The 18,895-nt window shown below is 39.8% G+C and overlaps 1 protein-coding gene across 2 annotated transcripts; it reads left to right on the top strand.

Annotated features, from left to right (window-relative positions):
• The first annotated feature begins 3,904 nt into the window (after nt 1-3,904).
• LOC119810811 (zinc finger protein 58-like) lies at nt 3,905-17,716 on the top strand. 2 transcript variants are annotated; one of them, XM_042054624.1, is made up of 5 exons: nt 3,905-4,039; nt 9,266-9,392; nt 10,659-10,754; nt 14,387-14,497; nt 16,574-17,716. In XM_042054624.1, the coding sequence occupies exons 1-5, from the start codon at nt 4,034-4,036 to the stop codon at nt 16,594-16,596; spliced, it is 363 nt and encodes a 120-aa protein (XP_041910558.1). In that variant the 5' UTR covers nt 3,905-4,033; the 3' UTR covers nt 16,597-17,716. The 2 variants fall into 2 exon arrangements, with proteins under 2 accessions (XP_041910558.1, XP_038180398.1); XM_038324470.1 differs by lacking the exon at nt 16,574-17,716 and having other exon boundaries at nt 14,387-16,318.
• Nucleotides 17,717-18,895: the final 1,179 nt, after the last annotated feature.

The following is an 18,895-nucleotide window of genomic DNA, read 5'->3' as shown; positions in this document are numbered from 1 at the left end:
GCATTTGAATGGGGTTTGTGAACATATGTGCTATGGCTTGCTTGGTGGCAACATAGACCAGCTGTGTGCCTAGAGATGGGGCATTGTGCATGGCTCTCGGAGGCACTGAGCAGCTCCACCATGCTGGACAGTGCGGAGCAAGCAGGTAGTGTGGTATATATACCCTACTAATGCTGCAGCTTAAGTTTTAAAGAAGTGCTTAGCATTTTAAGAAGCATTCCTGGACATTAAAGAATTACAGATACACAATAAAGACAAATTCAGATAGAAAAGACCTCTAAATGGGTCACAGTGTTGGATAAATGTACATAGGTTTGGGAGAGATAAGAAATAGAATATAGACAGTACTAAAAAGAAGTAAATGGTTTAAAAAATAAAACAAAATCTTTAAAGAGAGTACAGAAGCCATAGATTAAAAGGAGTAAAGAAAGAATAAGTCATATAAAATGGAATATACACAAGGAGTTTGGATTATGTGTATTATTGTGCTTTCTTTGAATTTTTTGACTGCAGAGCGGCATTTGATTCTGGGGATAGCTAATCTAAACCAACATAAATACTTTAAAAGTATCTTGATTTCAAAATATGGATCTAAGGATATGTTACTTTGGAAAAGAGTTTTTTTTTTGTTGTTGTTGTTTCCACAGGAGATGAGAACCTGTGGATTGCTTCCAGACTAACATGGTTTAATGGACCCAGACCCCCTGAAAGGTTGCCTTGAACACCCCTCACAAAATTACTTCACCCAATAAATAGCAAGAAGAAGTTTGGACAGAACTATGCCCATGTTCCCAAATATTGTTTATAAATGTTTCTTTACATTAAATGGGGGATATGCTATAGAGATTTGCATTAGTATGTATCTTGGTTTATTGATACAAATTTAAGATCAATTTTGTTATATGTATATTTCTACTTTTGATTAAGGTATTGTGTTTGTGCAGCTCATTTAAAAATGTAATGTGTAATTAAGAAATATACGTTAATAGATAATCATCTATAATAGTCAAGCTTGTAGTCATGTTAGTTAGGTTTTCTAACTAACATGGAGATATATTTTAGTTAGGTAATCTTCAAATCTTTTAAAGACCTTCAGAATATGGCATTTAAAATGTTTTAAGAACTTAGGGCCGGGCGGTGGTGGCGCACGCCTTTAATCCCAGCACTCGGGAGGCAGAGGCAGGCGGATCTCTGTGAGTTCGAGACCAGCCTGGTCTACAAGAGCTAGTTCCAGGACAGGCTCCAAAGCCACAGAGAAACCCTGTCTCGAAAAACCAAAAAAAAAAAAAAAAAAAAAAGAACTTAGGACTTTTCATGACAGTGAGATACATCTGCTCCTGGCAGCACCAATCTACTTCAAGAGGATGATGGGCACTGAAGAGGCTCCTTGTGGAGTTGGTTAGTCATTTAGGCAAGAAACTGCTCTTGCCTGGACTGCTTGATGAACTGGACATGCAGAACCCACAGAGAAATGACTGTTAAACTTGCCTAAAGGTGAGACCATCTTTCGGATTTCCTGCTTCATGAAAGAGTCTGCCAGACATTCTGCAGGACACAGATAGGTGGAACTGTCTTTGAAATTTCCTGCTTCATGGAAAAGTCTGCCACATTCTATGGGCCAGTAGACTGAAGATGGATGTCTCAACGTTACTGAAGAACTTTCATTGACTGTCCAGGCAGCAAGATGTCTCTGTCAATTCTAAAGTTTTGGAAGTTTCTTACAATGCACTTCCAGTTTGCTTAGGTAATATTATATCCTTCTGGAGTCTTTGGTGGAGTTGAAGAGTTTATAGTTATACTTGTTTTCCTTAGTTATGATAAAAGATAAAGTAGATATAAATATTATAACTGTAATCCTTGCTTAATACCTTTTTATATGTAATTTTTCTGTGTTACAGTTAAAACCTTCCTTTTTTTATTTAAACAGAAAATGGGGGAGGTGATATGGGATTCCTCTCTGTATGCTATGAATATCATTGGTTAATAAAGGAATTGCTTTGGGCCTACAGCAGAGCTATAGGGGAACAGAGCTAGGCAGGGAAAACTAAACTCAATGCTGGGTGAAAGAAGGGCAGAGTAGGGAGAAGCCATGTAGCCCTACCAAAGATGGACGCTGGAACTTTTAGTCAGTAAGCCAGAGCCTTGGGGTGATACACAGATTAATAGAAATGAGTTAAATTAATTTGTAAGAGTTAGCCAATAAGAAGCTAGAGCCAATGGGTCAAGAAGTGATTTAATTAATACAGTTTCTGTGTGATTATTTTGGGGCTAAGTGACCGGGAACCAACAAGTGGCCTCCTTACAACATTAATTTAAGATGTAAGAGTTAGTTTATAAGAAGCTTAAGTGATTGGCCAAGCAGTGTTGTAATAATACAGTTTCTGTGTGATTATTTGGGGTCTGGGCGGCCGGAAATGAATGAGCAGCCTCTGCCTGCAGTTCCATATTTCTGTATTCAGTTACATCTTTTTCCATAGTTCTACATCTCTCTTCTGTACCCATTTCTTCTCTCTACTCTGCTACACCTCTTCACACACTACTGTATCATTCGCAAGCTCACAGAACTACATCTCTTTCTTCATGCTTCTTACACCGCTCACATTCCTCCCTCTGGACCAGAAATGACCCATCAGCCAAAGGCTCCTCCACTCACACTCGCCCATCTCGTTCTTTGGATCTGGAGGTTAAAACAATCATGACTCTTCGTGGCAGTCCTGCGAGAGAACCAAACAAAAATCATAAAAGGCCCTTCATAGCCCTGTCAGAGAGCAGCCCTCCTCAGTGTGGGCTTTACTGGAAATGAACAAGCAGTTCTTTAAAAGACTACAACTCAGAGGCAATCAATCATCAGGCTCCCCACAGCTTCTGCTAACTAAAAACAGCTTTCTCCACGTGGCTGGAAAGTCCCTACGCATGAGAGATGCCAACCAGTCCTATAACAACCCATAACCTTTCTGTTTAAAACCACCAATCAACCCCCAGACTAACCTCCCCTGCATGAAATTGTCCTAATATTGCTTTAAAGGAGTCTTCAGGGTTCTCTCGGCGTTTCTGCAAAACCAGAAAAACTGAGGCTGGAAGAAAATAAAATCAATTTTAGTGCTGGGACCCTTTGGGACCTCGAACTTCATGCCAACCCCCGAGAAAAGCCAGGAGCCTTGAGGCTCCTTCTAGGGGAAGTATTAGTTAATGAAAAAATCCAAAATACAAAAAACTCTTGACTGCTACCCATATCCCTACCCGTGGTTACACAGATGTTGACCACCTAAGCTCCCGTATCATTGAGTAACAATGGACCAATCAGAGAAGTTTCCAAACAACCCATGTGGTTAACAAAGGGTCAAAAGATGTCCCAAGGATGTGACCAGGGATCAATTACTATAGGAAAACAAACCCACCCAGGCAATGACAGCCTATCAGAAGATAACAGCTAAGCTTTCCCTAACCTTTAGCCAATTGTGATATAGGATAAGCTATTTTGTACTCTGAAACTGTAATCTTGGGACTCCTTTGTGGTTTTTGTCTGTAAAACCCCTATTAATATTAGACGGGGTTCTCCTCTCTGCGTCTGCTGTGTTAGACTGTGATACAGGAGACCCTGCTAGCTCGTGAACGAAACCTTGCTTTTGTATTCAGAATAGTGTGGCTCCATGGTGTTCTTAGGGGGTCTCGGGACTTAGGCCCAACAGTTGCCTCTTAGCCAATTTGTCAGATGCTTTGACCCCTGCACGCTGAATTCAACACTCTTGTTGATTGCATATATTTCTAATGGTATTTTATGGGAATTATCCTGAACCCTAACATCCCGCGAGCACGGCTGCTTCCTCCCATAATCTACTGCGGTAGCCAAGAAATCACCGAATGTGCTCCCGCTTTTCCTTCGCTCAGACTGCTGGGATATGTAGTCGCCGCGGCTGTGACACCATGTAGTCCAGAAAATCCCGATCCGGCTTTTGGTCTGTAAAATTGTGTCTTCCCCAGAATTGGGCGAGAGTCCCGCCTGCCCGCTGTGTATTCCTGTTGCGTCTCTGACATGGAGGTTGGTCCAGGGTGCTGTGCAGCCTGAGGCACTGTGCGGGGTGCGGGTCCATCTTGGAGAGGGCGGACCTTGGCTTGGAGAAAGGGCAGGAGAAGCAGCCTTGGAGGTGCTGTGCTCAATTGTCTGGGACGCCTGAGGTTGCAGATCAGGGCTGGGGTGAGGGCGAGAGGGACTTTGCCATGTGTGATAATTTTCTTAGGGCGACGCCTGTATCCCAAGTCCGCCTTGGGCTTCTGGGACAGGAGAGCAGCCTGGTAGCACCGTATAGATGATAGTGCAAGGTCCAGGATCAAGTTAAGGATGGTCAGCTGACTGCCTGCTCCTGAGGTGGAGCTGCGAGCTCACTGAGCAGCTTTGATGGGGAAGCCCGCTTCTGACTCATTCTCAGGTGGATGCTGTGGGATTTCTTAGCATCTTTAGACCAAACGGCGTGTTTTGGTCCTTCCTGTGCTGTGTAGCCAGCCTAGTTTAGTGGTCTTGAGGTTTACATTGTGTTCCTTTTCTCTTCCAGTGAAATACTTAGGAAAGGAAAAATCTGAGGCTCAACATTTCTCGTAGGAAATTCTGGAAAACTGCAGACAGATCTGCTAGGATCAGCTGCTATAGAAAGCTGTGACTAGGGGTGAGAGAACACACATACAGCCCACACACAGAGGACCCTCTGCAGGAAGAAGGAAATGGAGAAGCTGACTCCAGGCAGCATATTAACCTCTGGGTTTCCTTAAAGCCTTGAAAGGTCCCCCATCCCTAATGTAGGGTGGACTAACTGTAAAAACGACAGGTTGTCTGCTTGGCCCACAATGGTTGTGTCAACGTCTTGATGTGGCCTTAAGCTTGTTGAGCTGGTCCAGAAGCAGGGTCCCTAGGAACAGGTGAAAAGCTCTCATGGCCTTGTGTTACAGCGCCAGGCTTTTGTGTCAGGTCAGCAGGTGAGGAGAACTCCCAGACCTGTGTGTATCCCTGGGATTTTAGTAACCAGACCTGTGACAGAAAAGAAAGGTCAGTCTTGTCTGAGGCACATCCCTGTCACCTCTGCATTTGTGAGGGGGAGGCAGGGCCCTCTGGTCCTCCCCTGCTTCATAGCAAATTCAACGCCAACCTAGGCTACCCGAGTCTGTGACAGAATATTTAAACGTACTTTACGAATGTGATAAATACTCTCCATGGTTCCTTTCATGTACTAACAGCGAGCACCATGGCAAATTGACGCAGTCAACAGTTTGTTGATTTACAAGCTATGTGTGCTTAATTTCTGTTGATTCATCCCATATGTAATTTAAGCTTTGTCCCTAAAATGTTTTTGTTGAAGACTTTAAATTTGGTGATTGCATGTTTGTTTGCATTTACTTTATGAGGAAGAGTTCTCTTTGCCTTCTTTGAATATTCCCCACTATATGCATTAAATATTCATTCCTTTTCAGGATAGGTCATTCATATTTATACAGTTATGTGCACACATATACATTTAAGTGCTGTATGTATAACCGTAATAATTAGAGACAAATAAACCATGTATCTGAGACAGATTATTGGGGGACATGAGAGAAGTTGCAATGAGGAGATAGATGGGAAAATGACATTATAATTTAATAACTTTTCACAGAAAAATTGCGCTCTTGCCGATTGTGACAATATTGGTGAAGCTGGAAGTTATGTCAGGCAAAGGTAAATAACACATGATCTCATCAACATGTTAAATTAACGAACTGAAACTCATATAAGAAAGAGATGTGTTTACCATTAAGAATCATAGGACAGAGATGGTGGAGATGCAATTGTTTTGTCCAATGACCAAAGACATCAGTCATCCAACACTTGGACTTCTGTAACCAGATACTTTTCTGCTACCTACTAGTTCCCAAGTAACCACCCCAAAGGTTACTGTTAATTACAAAATCAATGGCTCAGGCTTAAAATCGGCTATTTCTTATATTTAAATTAACCCATTTCTATTAGTCTATATTTTATCACAAGGCTTGTGGCTTGTTACCTCACATCTTGCCTCCCCAGTGGCTGCTGGTGTCTTCCTGACTCTGCCCTTCTTCTCCCTGTATCTTTGCTTAGAATTCCCACCTGGCTTTATTCTGCCTGGCTATTGGCCAAATGAGATTCTTTATTAACCAATGGTAATAAAACATAGTCACAGCATAGAGAAAGATATTCCACAATATTTTCCATTTTCTATCTTATCTAAAAGTAAGGTTTTTAAATTTAATATAGTAAAATTACATATAGCAAGAATTACAGTTAAAATATTTAGTCTATTTGTATTATGCAAAATTAAAGAAAATATTCTATCAATATCCTATCTTCCTAAATCTAAACTTTCGTATATAGTTTATCTTTTATCATAACTATGGAAAACTATAATTATAAATATCTAGTCCTCAACTCCATCAAAGGCCCCAGAAGGATTTACTAATACCCTAAGAAACAGGAAGCACATTGTAAGCAACTTCCAAAACTCTAGAAATGACAGGGACATCTGGCTGCCTGAATAGTCACCCAAAGTTCTTCTGTAACATTAGGGCAGCTATCTTCTGCCTACAGAGTAGATTATCAGGCAGATTTCTCAGTGAAGCAGGAACTTGAAGGACAGCCCCACTTATTTTTGGCAAAATTTATCATTTGCTTTCTTCTGTGGCTTGTAGAATGTCTGGCAGATTCTCTTATGAAGCAGAAACCCTGAAGAACTGTCCCATCTTGTTTTGGCAAGTTTGGAAGTCATTAAGCTGTAGGTCCTACATGTCCAGTTTATATAGCACACAGACAAGAGCAGTTTCTTTCCAAAGGGTAGCCTTACCACTTTGGAAGCAAACTCCATAAGGAGATTCTTTGGTGCCCATCATTTTCTTCAAGTGATTGGTGCTGCCAGGAACAGACAAATCTCACTGTCGAGGAAAATCTTAAGTTCTTAAAAGATTTTAATACCATATTCTGTTGGTATTTGAAATGTTTGAGACTTACCTATCCATCTGAAATAGCTCTCTGCATATCTAGAAAACTTAACTAACATAACTAAGTTTGACTATTAAAGATAACTATTAATTTGTATATCTTAATGATACATTGCATTTTTAATGAACTGCATGAGTATAATAACTTAAACAAGAGTAGAAATATATATGGATCCTAAAAATTGACCTTAAATTAGCATTACTATACAAAAATGCTTTAAATAAGAACAGAAACATGTATACAGTGTAACACAGTTAACTTTAAATGTATATTACTCTACCTAAATTCATACCAATGCAAAATATCTAAGATAAATAGTTGTCTTTTTGGTGTGGGAAGTGCTTCTGTATATGTGCTGCTTTTATTTCTTAATGAATAAAGAAACTGCTTTGGCCTCTGATAGGGTAGAAAAGAGTCGGGGGAGGAGGGAACTAAACGGAATGCTGGGAGAAAGAAGACAGAGTCAGGGAGACGTCATGTAGCTGCTACCAGGAACAGACAATCTGGAACCTTGCTGGTGAGCCACAACCATGTGGCGATACACAGATTAATAGAAATGGGTTAAATTAAGATGTAAGACCTAGCCAATAAGAAGGTAGAGCTAATAGGCTAAGCAGTGATTTAATTATCACAGTGTATGTGTGGTTATTTAGAGTCTGGGCAGTCAGGAACAAACATGAAGCCTCCTACAACAACTTTTTTTCTTATATTTCTATATTTTCTTAAATATAAGAAACATTCATAACCTACCAAATAACCAAAGATCATCCAAATAACTAAACACTCTGAAGTCTTGTGATTGTGGATGTCATTTTCTCCAAACTTCTGTCTGCTGTCTGAAGATGAAGTAACTTTAGAATCCCTGATAAATTTGAGATAGTGACCAAGTCCTTGGTGTACCAGTGGTAACCTTTGTTTTTTAGGCAACACCTGTTAAATTTTAAAAGGTTTCCCTTGTTCAAAGTTGGTAACCCGGATCTAAATTATTTCTCAGACCAGAGGGAGGTGTGGGAATAAAGACACAACTCACATGACTTTATCCGGAGGGAGTTTTCAGGGATCCCTCAGGAAATTCTGAGTTCACATCCAGAAAAATCACCTGTGATTATTCTCCAAACGGCTTTTATTTCAAAACGTAAACTGAGGAGACAATTCATTAGCATTCTGTTTCCTAGGTAACCGGGAGAACATGACTGTGATCATGTTCACATCTTTCTATGTCTATATTGTCATGTCTTCCTATTTATCTTCCTGCTCTTTCACATAGACTGATTTAACACCTCTTTCCCAGGCGACCTCCCAAATTACAAAGAAGGAGCAGAGCGACATTAACATAGCCTGACCCTTTGTTTAGGATGGCATCAGTTTGTCTGAAAAGACTAGGTGAAAACCTACTGAACTCCAAAGAAATACTGAATCCCAGACGACAGCCAGAGCTGCTGCACCAGACTCTGTATTTTCATTACACTTCACTTTCATGATTGCGCCCATTAAGTGTGAGAAATTCCTTCTCCATCACTGTGACTTTCTTCTGTAAAGAATGCTATATGCATCTTGTGTAATAGCATATGGCATTACATGCATGTTCTGTGGATGCGTTCATTTTACATAGTCTGTCTTAAATGGATCATGTCCAACTGGGCTTATAGGATTCCTTACCTTGTCTTTCAGTGGGTCCAGTGTGAAATCATGTGACCACTTTAGACAGGCCTGAGGAATATTATTCATCCATGTAAGAAACATTTCTAACTCTCTTTCATCCTGGACAATCTAGACTTGTGTCCACAGACACATGATGCCCGTGTTAGGGTTTCTATTGTTGTCATGGGTCAAAGACCATTGCGAAAGACAGCTTAGAACAGAAAGGGTTTATTTTAGACTCCAACTTCAGGTAACAGTCCATCACTGAGGGAAGAAATGACAGGGACCTGAGACAAGAACTGGATACCAGGACACAGAAGAACACTGCTAACTGACTCCCTGAGACTGCTTTCCTGTGCTGTGTAGAACTGCATGCCCAGTGCAGGCACCCCCATAGTGGGCTGTGCTGCTGTCTCATAGGAATCACTAGTTAAGAAAATGCCCCCTAGACTCGGCTACAGGACAGTCTTGGTAGAAATTTTTTCAATTATTTCTCTCTTTTCAAATTGGCCCAAGCTACTTTCAAGTTGTTAGGATAACTATTAAGTCCAATGTATCTTGGTATTTAAATTACTAATGGTTTTAATTAAATTAATGTGTGGTATCATTCACTGATCTTTATTTCAGGAAATGCTGTCCTTCTCAGATGTGGCCATTGAGTTCTCTCCAGAAGAGAGGGAATGTCTGGAGCCTGCTCAGTGGAATCTGTACAGGGATGTGATGTTGGAGAATTACAGCAACCTTCTGTTCCTGGGTGAGCATCTCATCTATAGTGACTTCTTATTTCACCCTCAACATATCGCTTCCTTGCTTTGTATGGTTTCTCAGGGGAGCATTTCAACAGCCAGTTTTGTATCCTTTGTTTTCAAAAAATGAAGGAGGTTGTTATATTAAAAATCATTTCAGGGCTGGAGCGACGGCTCATTTGTTAAGAGCATTGACTGCTCTTCTAGAGGACCATTAAGTAAAAGGAAACTATACTTTCCTTCCCAGCCACCCAGACTCGAATAATCACACAGAATCTATATTAATTACAACACAGTTTGGCCTGTTAGCCCAGGCAGGAAATCCCACATCTCCGGCACTCCTATGGCAGCTCACAATTGTTTGTAAACCCAAGGTCTGACATCCCCATGTTGTGTGATGTTTTGATTGTGTTGTGTTCTGACAAATAAAGCTTGATTGGAGTCAGAGGGTAGAAGTAGCCACTAGTTGACCATAGAGATAGGAAGACTGTAGAGAAGGGAACAGGACGTGGAAAGGCGGGGCTGAGACAGGATCTCTGCCCTTTGGGTGGTGGGAATGGAAGAGGGAGGTGCTTCTCTGATCTTACAGTTTCTTAGCTGATATCTGACTCCTGATTATGTATTGATAAAGATTAATTAGATTAACAAATCAACCTCACACAGACATACATGAAGGAAAAACACAAATGTATATGAAAAGTTAAATTATGATTTAAAAAATGAATCATTTTACTGTTTGCTTCCTAATGTGTTTGACCTTTCTCTGTTGGATGTATGTTTTCTTTACTCTAGTGGGACTTTTAGAAATTTGGTGGCAGGAGACATGGAGCACACTTTTTACTTGAAGTGTTTTACAATTCAGTTGTACTGTTTTATTCCCTTGAAATGAAACTCAGAATCTGATGTAAATTCCTTTATGAAGTTGTGTTTTTTTCTTTTCTTTTGTATTATCTTTTTTTTTTTTAACTTTTAAAGACAGAGTTTCTCTCCAGTTTTGGAGCCTGTCCTGGAAATAACTCTTGTAGACCAGGCTGGCCTTGAACTCACAGAGATTTGCCTGCCTCTATCTCTTGAGTGTTGGGATTAAAGGCGTGAGCCACCATCATCCAGCTCCTTCACATGTTGTAGTGATCCTGTCTGAAAACACTTAAGGAACTGATTGTCTGCAGTCATTTGTCTCCTCATCTCTGTCCTTACAAGCCAGGTACAGGCAGGGACATGTCAATTCTGAGTAAAAGAACACATAGACAAACTTCTTCTTATTCTATACACAGGTCTTGCTGTGCCTAAGCCACACCTGGTGATATTTCTCGAGCAAAGACCAGAGCCTTCAGATGGGAAGAGACAAGCAGCAGCCACAGTGCACCCAGGTGTGTAGGAATGAGGGTTCAGGGGCAGAGCTGAGATCCAAAGATCCAAAAGAAAGGCAGGGTTTCCCATGTGCCTTGAAACATGATACCATGGGCATCATTCTTTAGGTCTCTCCTTCCGGTCTTTGTTGTCAGAGTACATGTCTCAGGATTATGAGGGTTTAAGTCTCTTTGGATTTCCCAGTAACAAGCTGTGCTTCTGTTTACAGTGATCTCCAAGGTTTTCCTTTTTGTTGAGTTTCCATTGTAATGTAAGACACAGGGAAATAGAAATCAGTCCTGCTACAACTGAGAGTCATTCATTTAGAGATGCTTGAGCAGACTCATGACAGAAAGATCTCTACACCAAAGTGAACATATTGGGTTAATAAAGGCAAGCCCACAATTCCATCACAGAGAGGCAGACAGGGACAGAGGCTCAACTTATCAGTTCTGTTGGTTAGGACAATTGGGGGTTGGAAGCTTTGGATGAAACTCAGATGAACCAGATGCACTTTGGGCAGTGCATTCCCCACTGACCTTAGGGAAGAGTTAAAGCATTAGCATATCATATAAAGGGGATGTGCTGGGCCTCTAGGTACACTAGTTTAACAAAGGCTGTTTGTTTTTCTTTTCTTTTTTTTTTAAATTGATTTTATTGAGCTATTCAGGCTGTTTGGTTTTTTCAACACTTTTAACCTCATCTGCTTCAGTAGGTCCTTACCATTAGACATAGGAAGAGTAGGACCTGCAAGGCCTTACACTGTTGATTCAGGGACGCCCGTCAAATGAGTTATGGGTTCAGTGTTTGTGGGCTCTCTTTCATGACAGTAGATTTAGGCCTATTAGTGAATTGTAAGGCTTCATTTGATTTTTTTTTGTTTTCTTTTTCAAGTTAATCTATTTATCATGAACAAGGAATGGTATTTGGATATATAGGCAGTAACAACTTGTTAAGAAATTATAAATTTATGTGTCAATCTGTTGTTTCCAGATACATCAGTACTAGTAAAATGTTTTATTTCAGATGTAGTCAGGGTATCCACTGTGGCTAGACATATAGGAGGCATTATAGACTCATGTTACCATGAGTCTGGTTGGACGAAAAGACCTGTGATCTCTTCTTCTCAAGGTCTCCTATTGAATCTCTAACGTTCGCACTGTATATTTTCATTAATTTCCAGGTTTTTAATGGGATCAGGGCTTATGAGTTTAGGCAGTGTTTCTCATCAGCAAATCAATAGATCAGCTCTGTGCTGCCAGACACTCCCAAATAAGCACATAGAGACAATATTAATTATAAATGTTCGACCAACAGCTCAGGCTTATTACGAATGAGGTCCTACACTTTAGATACACCCATATGTCTTATTTACATTTTGCCACATGGCAGTACCTTTTCTTCATATGGTATGTTTATCTCTTGCTTCTTAGAATCCTGGTCACTCCTCTAAATCTGACTTTCTTATGCCATAATTTGGTCTGCCCTGAAAATCCTACCTAGCTATAAACCAATCCGCTTTTTATTAACAATAAAAACAACACATCTTCACAGTGTACAGAAAGATCATTCCACAGCATTTGCCCCTTTTTGTCTAATTAAAAAGGATGGTTTTAACTTTAACATAGTAAAAGTATATGTAATAAAAACAGCCTCTCATTTCCTGTGTAAATAAAAGCATAACTTATCTCCCAAAGTAACATACTTCTTTTTTCTTTTTAAAGTCAAGCCATGATAAAAAATATATAGGTTGGTTTAATTCAGTAGTTTCCATAATCCAATAAATTTCAGCAGTTCTCATTCCTTCATTAGCAGTCTGAAAATCTACAGACAACATGTAACATAGAATCCAGACACATTGTGTATATCCCTTTTTTATGTGCCTTTTTTCTTTCATATTACTTTACTCTCTTTTTAAGGACTTTTAATTTATGCTTTATAAGTATGTATATATTTTTCTGACTGTATACCATTTTTCTTTTCTCTGGTAAGACTTTATACATTTTTAAACACACTGTACCTATTTACAGATTTTTTTTCCATCTAAATCTATCTTTCCTGAGGATCTGTAACCCTTTCTCTTCACATGAGCAAAACTCCAAACTTTCCACCCACTGCAGTGGTGGAGCCCAAGCTGGTGGCTCAACTCTGCTGTAGTCAGCCACCAGCAGATGTGTCTCTGTACTGCAACCTACATGAGAGAGACACAAGACAAGGAAGATGCATTTGGCTCCACTTTTGTTAACTGAGAAAATTTTGAGCTTCCTCATGTCTTTTGTGGTCATGGTGCACCAAGTTTGAATGCATTTGTAGGTGGAATTTTCTGTCCCAACAGCCTTTCTTAAATAAGCAAAATGGATACTTTTATTAATTGTAAATGCACAGCCAATAGCTTAGGTTAATTTTTAGGTAGCTCTTACTTTTAAATGAGCCCATATTTCTCATCTACCCTCTGTCACATGGCAGTTTCTGCTTTCAACACAGTATGTTCATCTTTTTTTCTTTCTGTGTCTGCTAGCTGTGGAGGCCCCAAAATGTGAGCCTGTTCCTACCTTGTCTGAGGGTCAGAGAGTTTTAACTTGTTCAAAGTTGTTGAGAACAAGTGTGGCTACACATCCTGACCTAGGGTGTGGTTACTCGGTGTTTTTGACAGTAAGGTGATCCATACAGGTAGACATACTCCACCCTGACCAATGTTCAGGATATTGAAGCATATGTCTGTTCCTTTTTTTGAAATAAGAGGTTTGACCTTGTGAGTGGCTGCCTTCAGGATTCTTGGTCTTGGGTGATTTTACTGCCTAAGCAAAAGAATGCTAAGCAAAAGAATGCTAAAGTCTTGATGTCTCACGTAATGAAATGAATGACTAGTCTTTTTGCCCTGTGTATCCAGTTCTCATGCCCCTACCCTGGTAGGTGGTACACTACTTGAAGCTGGTCTCTGAGACCTGGTGACTCCTCTCACTATTCCCTTCTTCTTCCCAGTATTTTCTCTGCCCATTAGACATAGGAAGAGTAGGACCTGCAAGGCCTTACACTGTTGATTCAGGGACGCCCATCAAATGAGTTATGGGTTCAGTGTTTGTGGGCTCTCTTTCATGACAGTAGATTTAGGCCTATTAGTGAATTGTAAGGCTTTTTTTTTTGAACTATGAATTTCATCTTTGTGTAGACTGTCTACTTGTACAGCCCATCCTTTGTACTCCGAAAGTAAAACTATATGTGCAGGATAAAACATTTGTATTAGACTCTGTCTCAAATTCACAAAGTCAAAATTAACTTTGTCTTTCTCAGACTCAGCTGCTTTTTTTGTAGGTATCCTGCGATATAAAATCTCTACTCATTTAATCGGTTTATTTCTGTTAGTAAAATGCCCTTGCAACTTACTTGGCTACTTAAGTTTGAATTATATGCCATTATGTCTACGTTCTATCTGGATATTTCCTTATTCAAGTAGAAGTATCAATCATTTCTACCTACAATATTTTACCATTTATTCTCATTTATAATTCTATTCTATAGGTTTCAAAATTACTGTAGTTTTTCACTGATGCTTCAATTTATATGAATAAATTTTTTGTTTTGAAAAGATAAGTGTCATAAGTATGAAGAATATTTCCTAACCTTTGTTCATATCTCAATCTTTGCTGAACAGGAACAAAATCCAACAGTCACAGCAATTACAAGGCCATTGAATGTAACTCACTACAGATTCAATGTCACAGAATTCATACAGGGGAGAAACCCTACAAATGTGAAAAATGTGGTAAGGGCCTTAGTTCTTATAAAGCACTTTCCATACACCAGAGACTTCACACTGGAGAAAAACCCTACACGTGTAAAGAATGTCACAAAGTCTTCAATACTCGCTCATCACTTTTCATACACCAGAAAGATCATACTGATGAGAAAACCTACAAGTGTGGAGACTGTGGCAGATCATTTTACTATCCTTCAATGCTGAAGCAACATCAAAGGATTCATGTTAAAGACAGCCCATACAAGTGCAAAGAATGTGGCAGGTGTTTTTTCTCATTTTTATGCCTTAGACAGCATCAAACAAGACATACTGGAAAGAAAGCATACAAGTGTGAAAAGTGTGGCAAATGCTTTTCCTTCCTTTCATCCCTTCGGCGACATAAAGCAATTCATTCTGAAGACAGTCCCTATAAATGTGCAAAGAGTAGCAAAACTGTTTCCCATTGTACATTCCTTCAAGAACATCAGACAATTCATTCTGGAAAGAAATCATACAGGTGTGAGAAGTGTGCCAAATGTTTTTACTTCCCATCATCTCTTCGGCGACATAAAGCAATTCATTCTGAGGATAATCCCTACAAGTGTGCAGAGTGTGGCAAAACTCTTTCCAGTTTTAAATTCCTTCAAGAACACCAGACAATTCATTCTGGAAAGAAATCATACAAGTGTGAAGAGTGTGGCAAATGTTTTTACTTCTCCTTATCCCTTCGGCGACATAAAGCAATCCATTCTGAAGACAGTCCCTTTAAGTGTGCAGAGTGTGGCAAAACATTCTCCTATTTTACATACCTTCAAGACCATCAGACAATTCATACTGGAGAGAAAGCATACAAGTGTGAAGAGTGTGGCAGATGTTTCCACTTATCTTCATCCCTTCGGCGACATCAAACAATTCACTGTGAAGACAATCCCTACAGTTGTGGGGACTGTGGTAGAAGGTTTAAGTCTTCTTTATCCCTTAAACAACATCAAACAATACATTCAGCAAAGAGTCCTTCCACCAGTGTACATTGTGGCAAATGGTCTTCCTATTCTAGGGATCTTCAGGGTAAGCAAACAGTTCACACTGGAGAGAACCCCTACAAGTGTGAAGAATGTCACAAAGGCTTTCGTTGTCCCTCATCCCTTAAAAGACACAAGAGAGTGCATACTGGAGAGAAACCCTACACGTGTGAAGAATGTCACAAACCTTTTCGTTGTCCTTCATCCCTTAGGAGACACAAGAGACTTCACACTGGAGAGAAACCCTACAAGTGTGAAGAGTGTCACAAGGCCTTTCGTTGTCACTCATCCTTTAGTAGACACATGAGAGTTCACACTGGAGAGAAACCCTACAAGTGTGAGGAATGTCACAAAACCTTTCATTATCACTCATCCCTTAAGACACACAAGAGAGTTCACACTGGAGAGAAACCCTTCAAGTGTGAAGAATGTCACAAAGCCTTTAATTGTTACTCATCTTTTAGGACACACAAGAGAGTTCACACTGGAGAGAAACCCTACAAGTGTGAAGACTGTGGAAGGTGCTTTTCCTCATCTTCATCCCTTAGACGACACAAAAAAGCAAAAATTCATTCTAAAAAGAATTCCTAAAGTTGTGGTGAATGTGGCAAAAACTTTATGAATCTTAATATACTTATTCAACACATGATATAGTTAATGCGAGAGAAAAATCCAACAAATGTCTTTAAAAGTTAACTTCTTCAAACCTTCAAATGAATCAAATGATTCATTCTGACTGCAAACATCATGAATGATGTATGATTCCCCTCTGTATGCTGTGAATATGTTTAATACCATTGGTTAATAAAGAAGCTGTGTCAACCAATGACTTAGCAGAGTAAAGCCATGCAGATATCCAAACAGATATAGAAAGAGAGTAGGAAGAGTCAGAGAGATGTCATGTAGCTGCTGAAGGAGACAGATGCCAGAACCTACTGCTAAGCCACAGCCTCATGGTAATACACAGATTAATAAAAATGGGTTAATTTAAAATGTAAGAGTTAATTTAAAATGTAAAAATAAGAAGCCTGAACTAATTGGCCAGTGTTTTAATTAATGTGGTTTCTGTGTGATTATTCAGGTCTGAACAACCAGGAAACATAAGAACAGTCTCCAGTTACACATGACTGTGTGAAGTATTGTAAAATCTTTGCCAAGAAATCAGATAATATTCACCTGAAATAAATACATAATGGAGAAGAGTAAGGGATTTATTGTGGAATGTCAATATCAACATGTAACTTACAACAGCACAAATACTATTAATGTCATCAGAGAACAGTAGAGACTTCTCGTTGCTGTAACCCCCAACAGTTTGCTTAATCAGTGTGTTTGAAACTTGTCTTTATTAATGAGTCTCTACCTTCTGTAATTATAAAAGGTTAGTGAAACTTTTACCATTTCATAGCTTTGTCCATTGTTTGCCAAAAATTAGTGCCCATAGAGCAATAATGTAGGAAAGGTGTGGAGTGACTAATCATTTTCTGATGGATTCAGAGCCCATTGCACAGTAGGTAACTGATGTGATGTTAAATTTGTGATATACTTGTGCTTGGATCAGTGATAAGCCCTAGGGAGAATTTAATATTGGTGTTCTAGTAAGTGGATTGGAATTAAATGAACCTAAGTTCTCAACTTTATAACACAGTCAGGTGCCTCTCAACCCTCTCCAGAATGTATTAATTGTGTGGTAGATGGAGAAGACTACACAGATGCAAAATGATCAAAGTGTAGAGAATATTCATCTGTGGAGGGTCCTAATCCAAAGGTGACACCTGCATCACATTGTAAGTGATTTCCCTTGCACACATCTAAAGCCAAAAGTCATGGAGAAGAGTTGGGAAGAATGTCAGAGCCAGGTATAGTAGATGTGTGCCCTGAAGCAGTAGAGATGTTGAGACATTTCTAGAACAGTGAAACATTGATAGAAATTTTATGCACGGACACCGTATGACTATGACTACGTGGATAACACTAATATAAGCTCAACCCCAGCATACAACAAGCATGGGTGCATAAGGCCCTCACTGTCTCACCTCAGTGGAGGAGCTACTGGCAATTGATGGCTACTGAGGGAGACAATCAACCTGGTTACCTTCCAGGTTCCACTCAACTCTCCTACACCCGTAAACATTGAGGAAACACTAAGTGCATTGAAGAAATAACAAAGAAAAGCCCAATGAGTCATGAGCATAAAGTGTTTGCAAGGGTAAGAAGTAATAGGTGAAGGAATATGGAGATTTGAGTCAAACACGTAATATTCATGTGTTACATTTCCCCAAAATAAATATCATTTTAAAGGTTGTTGTTTTTGGACTTGTCCAAACTTGACCTGTATTAGGAGTGATTACAGTGCCTGAATCTGGCTATCATTTACAGAGGGTCAGCATGCTACCGGGAAGGCACCGTGAGGGAGCAAGTGAGAGGACCCCAGAAGGGCTGAGATGCTGAGGACTAAGGAGCCCTGCATCAGTGTAACCTAAGGGAAGAGACAGGGATGGCTTTGCAGAGATGAGATGCGGCCAGACTCACCTTGTACCTTCCCCTTGGCTTTGTCATCAGTACAACAGAGGAAAGCGAAACAGCGGCTTCTCCACCCTCCCTTCCCTCCCCTCCTACATCCATAGTGATCATAGATGCTTTAGTTATTGGTCATCCATCATTATTATACAAGGAAAGGAGTGTAGCAGTCAAATGAACTTGGTGGGTGGAAAGTTACAACACATCACATATTTTCTATTTTTGTTTTGTTAAAAACTGTTTATTAACATGTAAATGTCCTCTGCACATTAGAGAATACAGAGAAATATGCTTCCATCTTAAACTCCCATCACAGTTAATAACTGTGCTATGTGGAAAGGTTCAGTTTATACAAAAAATGTCTAAGATGTGGTCAGCAACGCCCCTATAAAAACATCAGGTTTACACTCTCTCTCTCTCTCTCTCTCTCTCTCTCTCTCTCTCTCTCTCTCTCTCTCTCTCTCTCTGTGTGTGTGTGTGTGTGTGTGTGTGTGAGAGAGAGAGAGAGAGAGAGAGAGAGAGAGAGAGAGAGAGAGAGAGAGAGAGTGTTTTCTTCCTGCTTGGCATCTCTGCAGATCTAGGTATTATTTCCCCACAACACAGAGGGAGGTTTCCTTATGAATGGAAATAGCCTTAATGGATCTACATTTGTTCTACAAGAGAATGGATATTTCAGAGCTGTTGTCTAACTGGAAGCTTCTCAAGGGATCAACTTAAGTGTGAAGTATAGCAGAGACACACTCTCAGGAGTAGATAGTATAGCAGAGACACACACTCAGGAGTAGATAGTATAGCAGAGACTCACAAGCTCAGGAGTAAATACAGCAAAGGCTCACACTCTCAGGAGTAGATACTATAGCAGAGACAGACACACTAAGGAGTA

The sequence above is a fragment of the Arvicola amphibius genome, chromosome 3 (assembly GCF_903992535.2).
Source record: "Arvicola amphibius chromosome 3, mArvAmp1.2, whole genome shotgun sequence".
NCBI classification, from domain to species: domain Eukaryota; kingdom Metazoa; phylum Chordata; class Mammalia; order Rodentia; family Cricetidae; genus Arvicola; species Arvicola amphibius.
The sequence above is the reverse complement of the archived record's forward strand: the minus strand, read 5'-3'. Positions and strand labels throughout refer to the sequence as shown.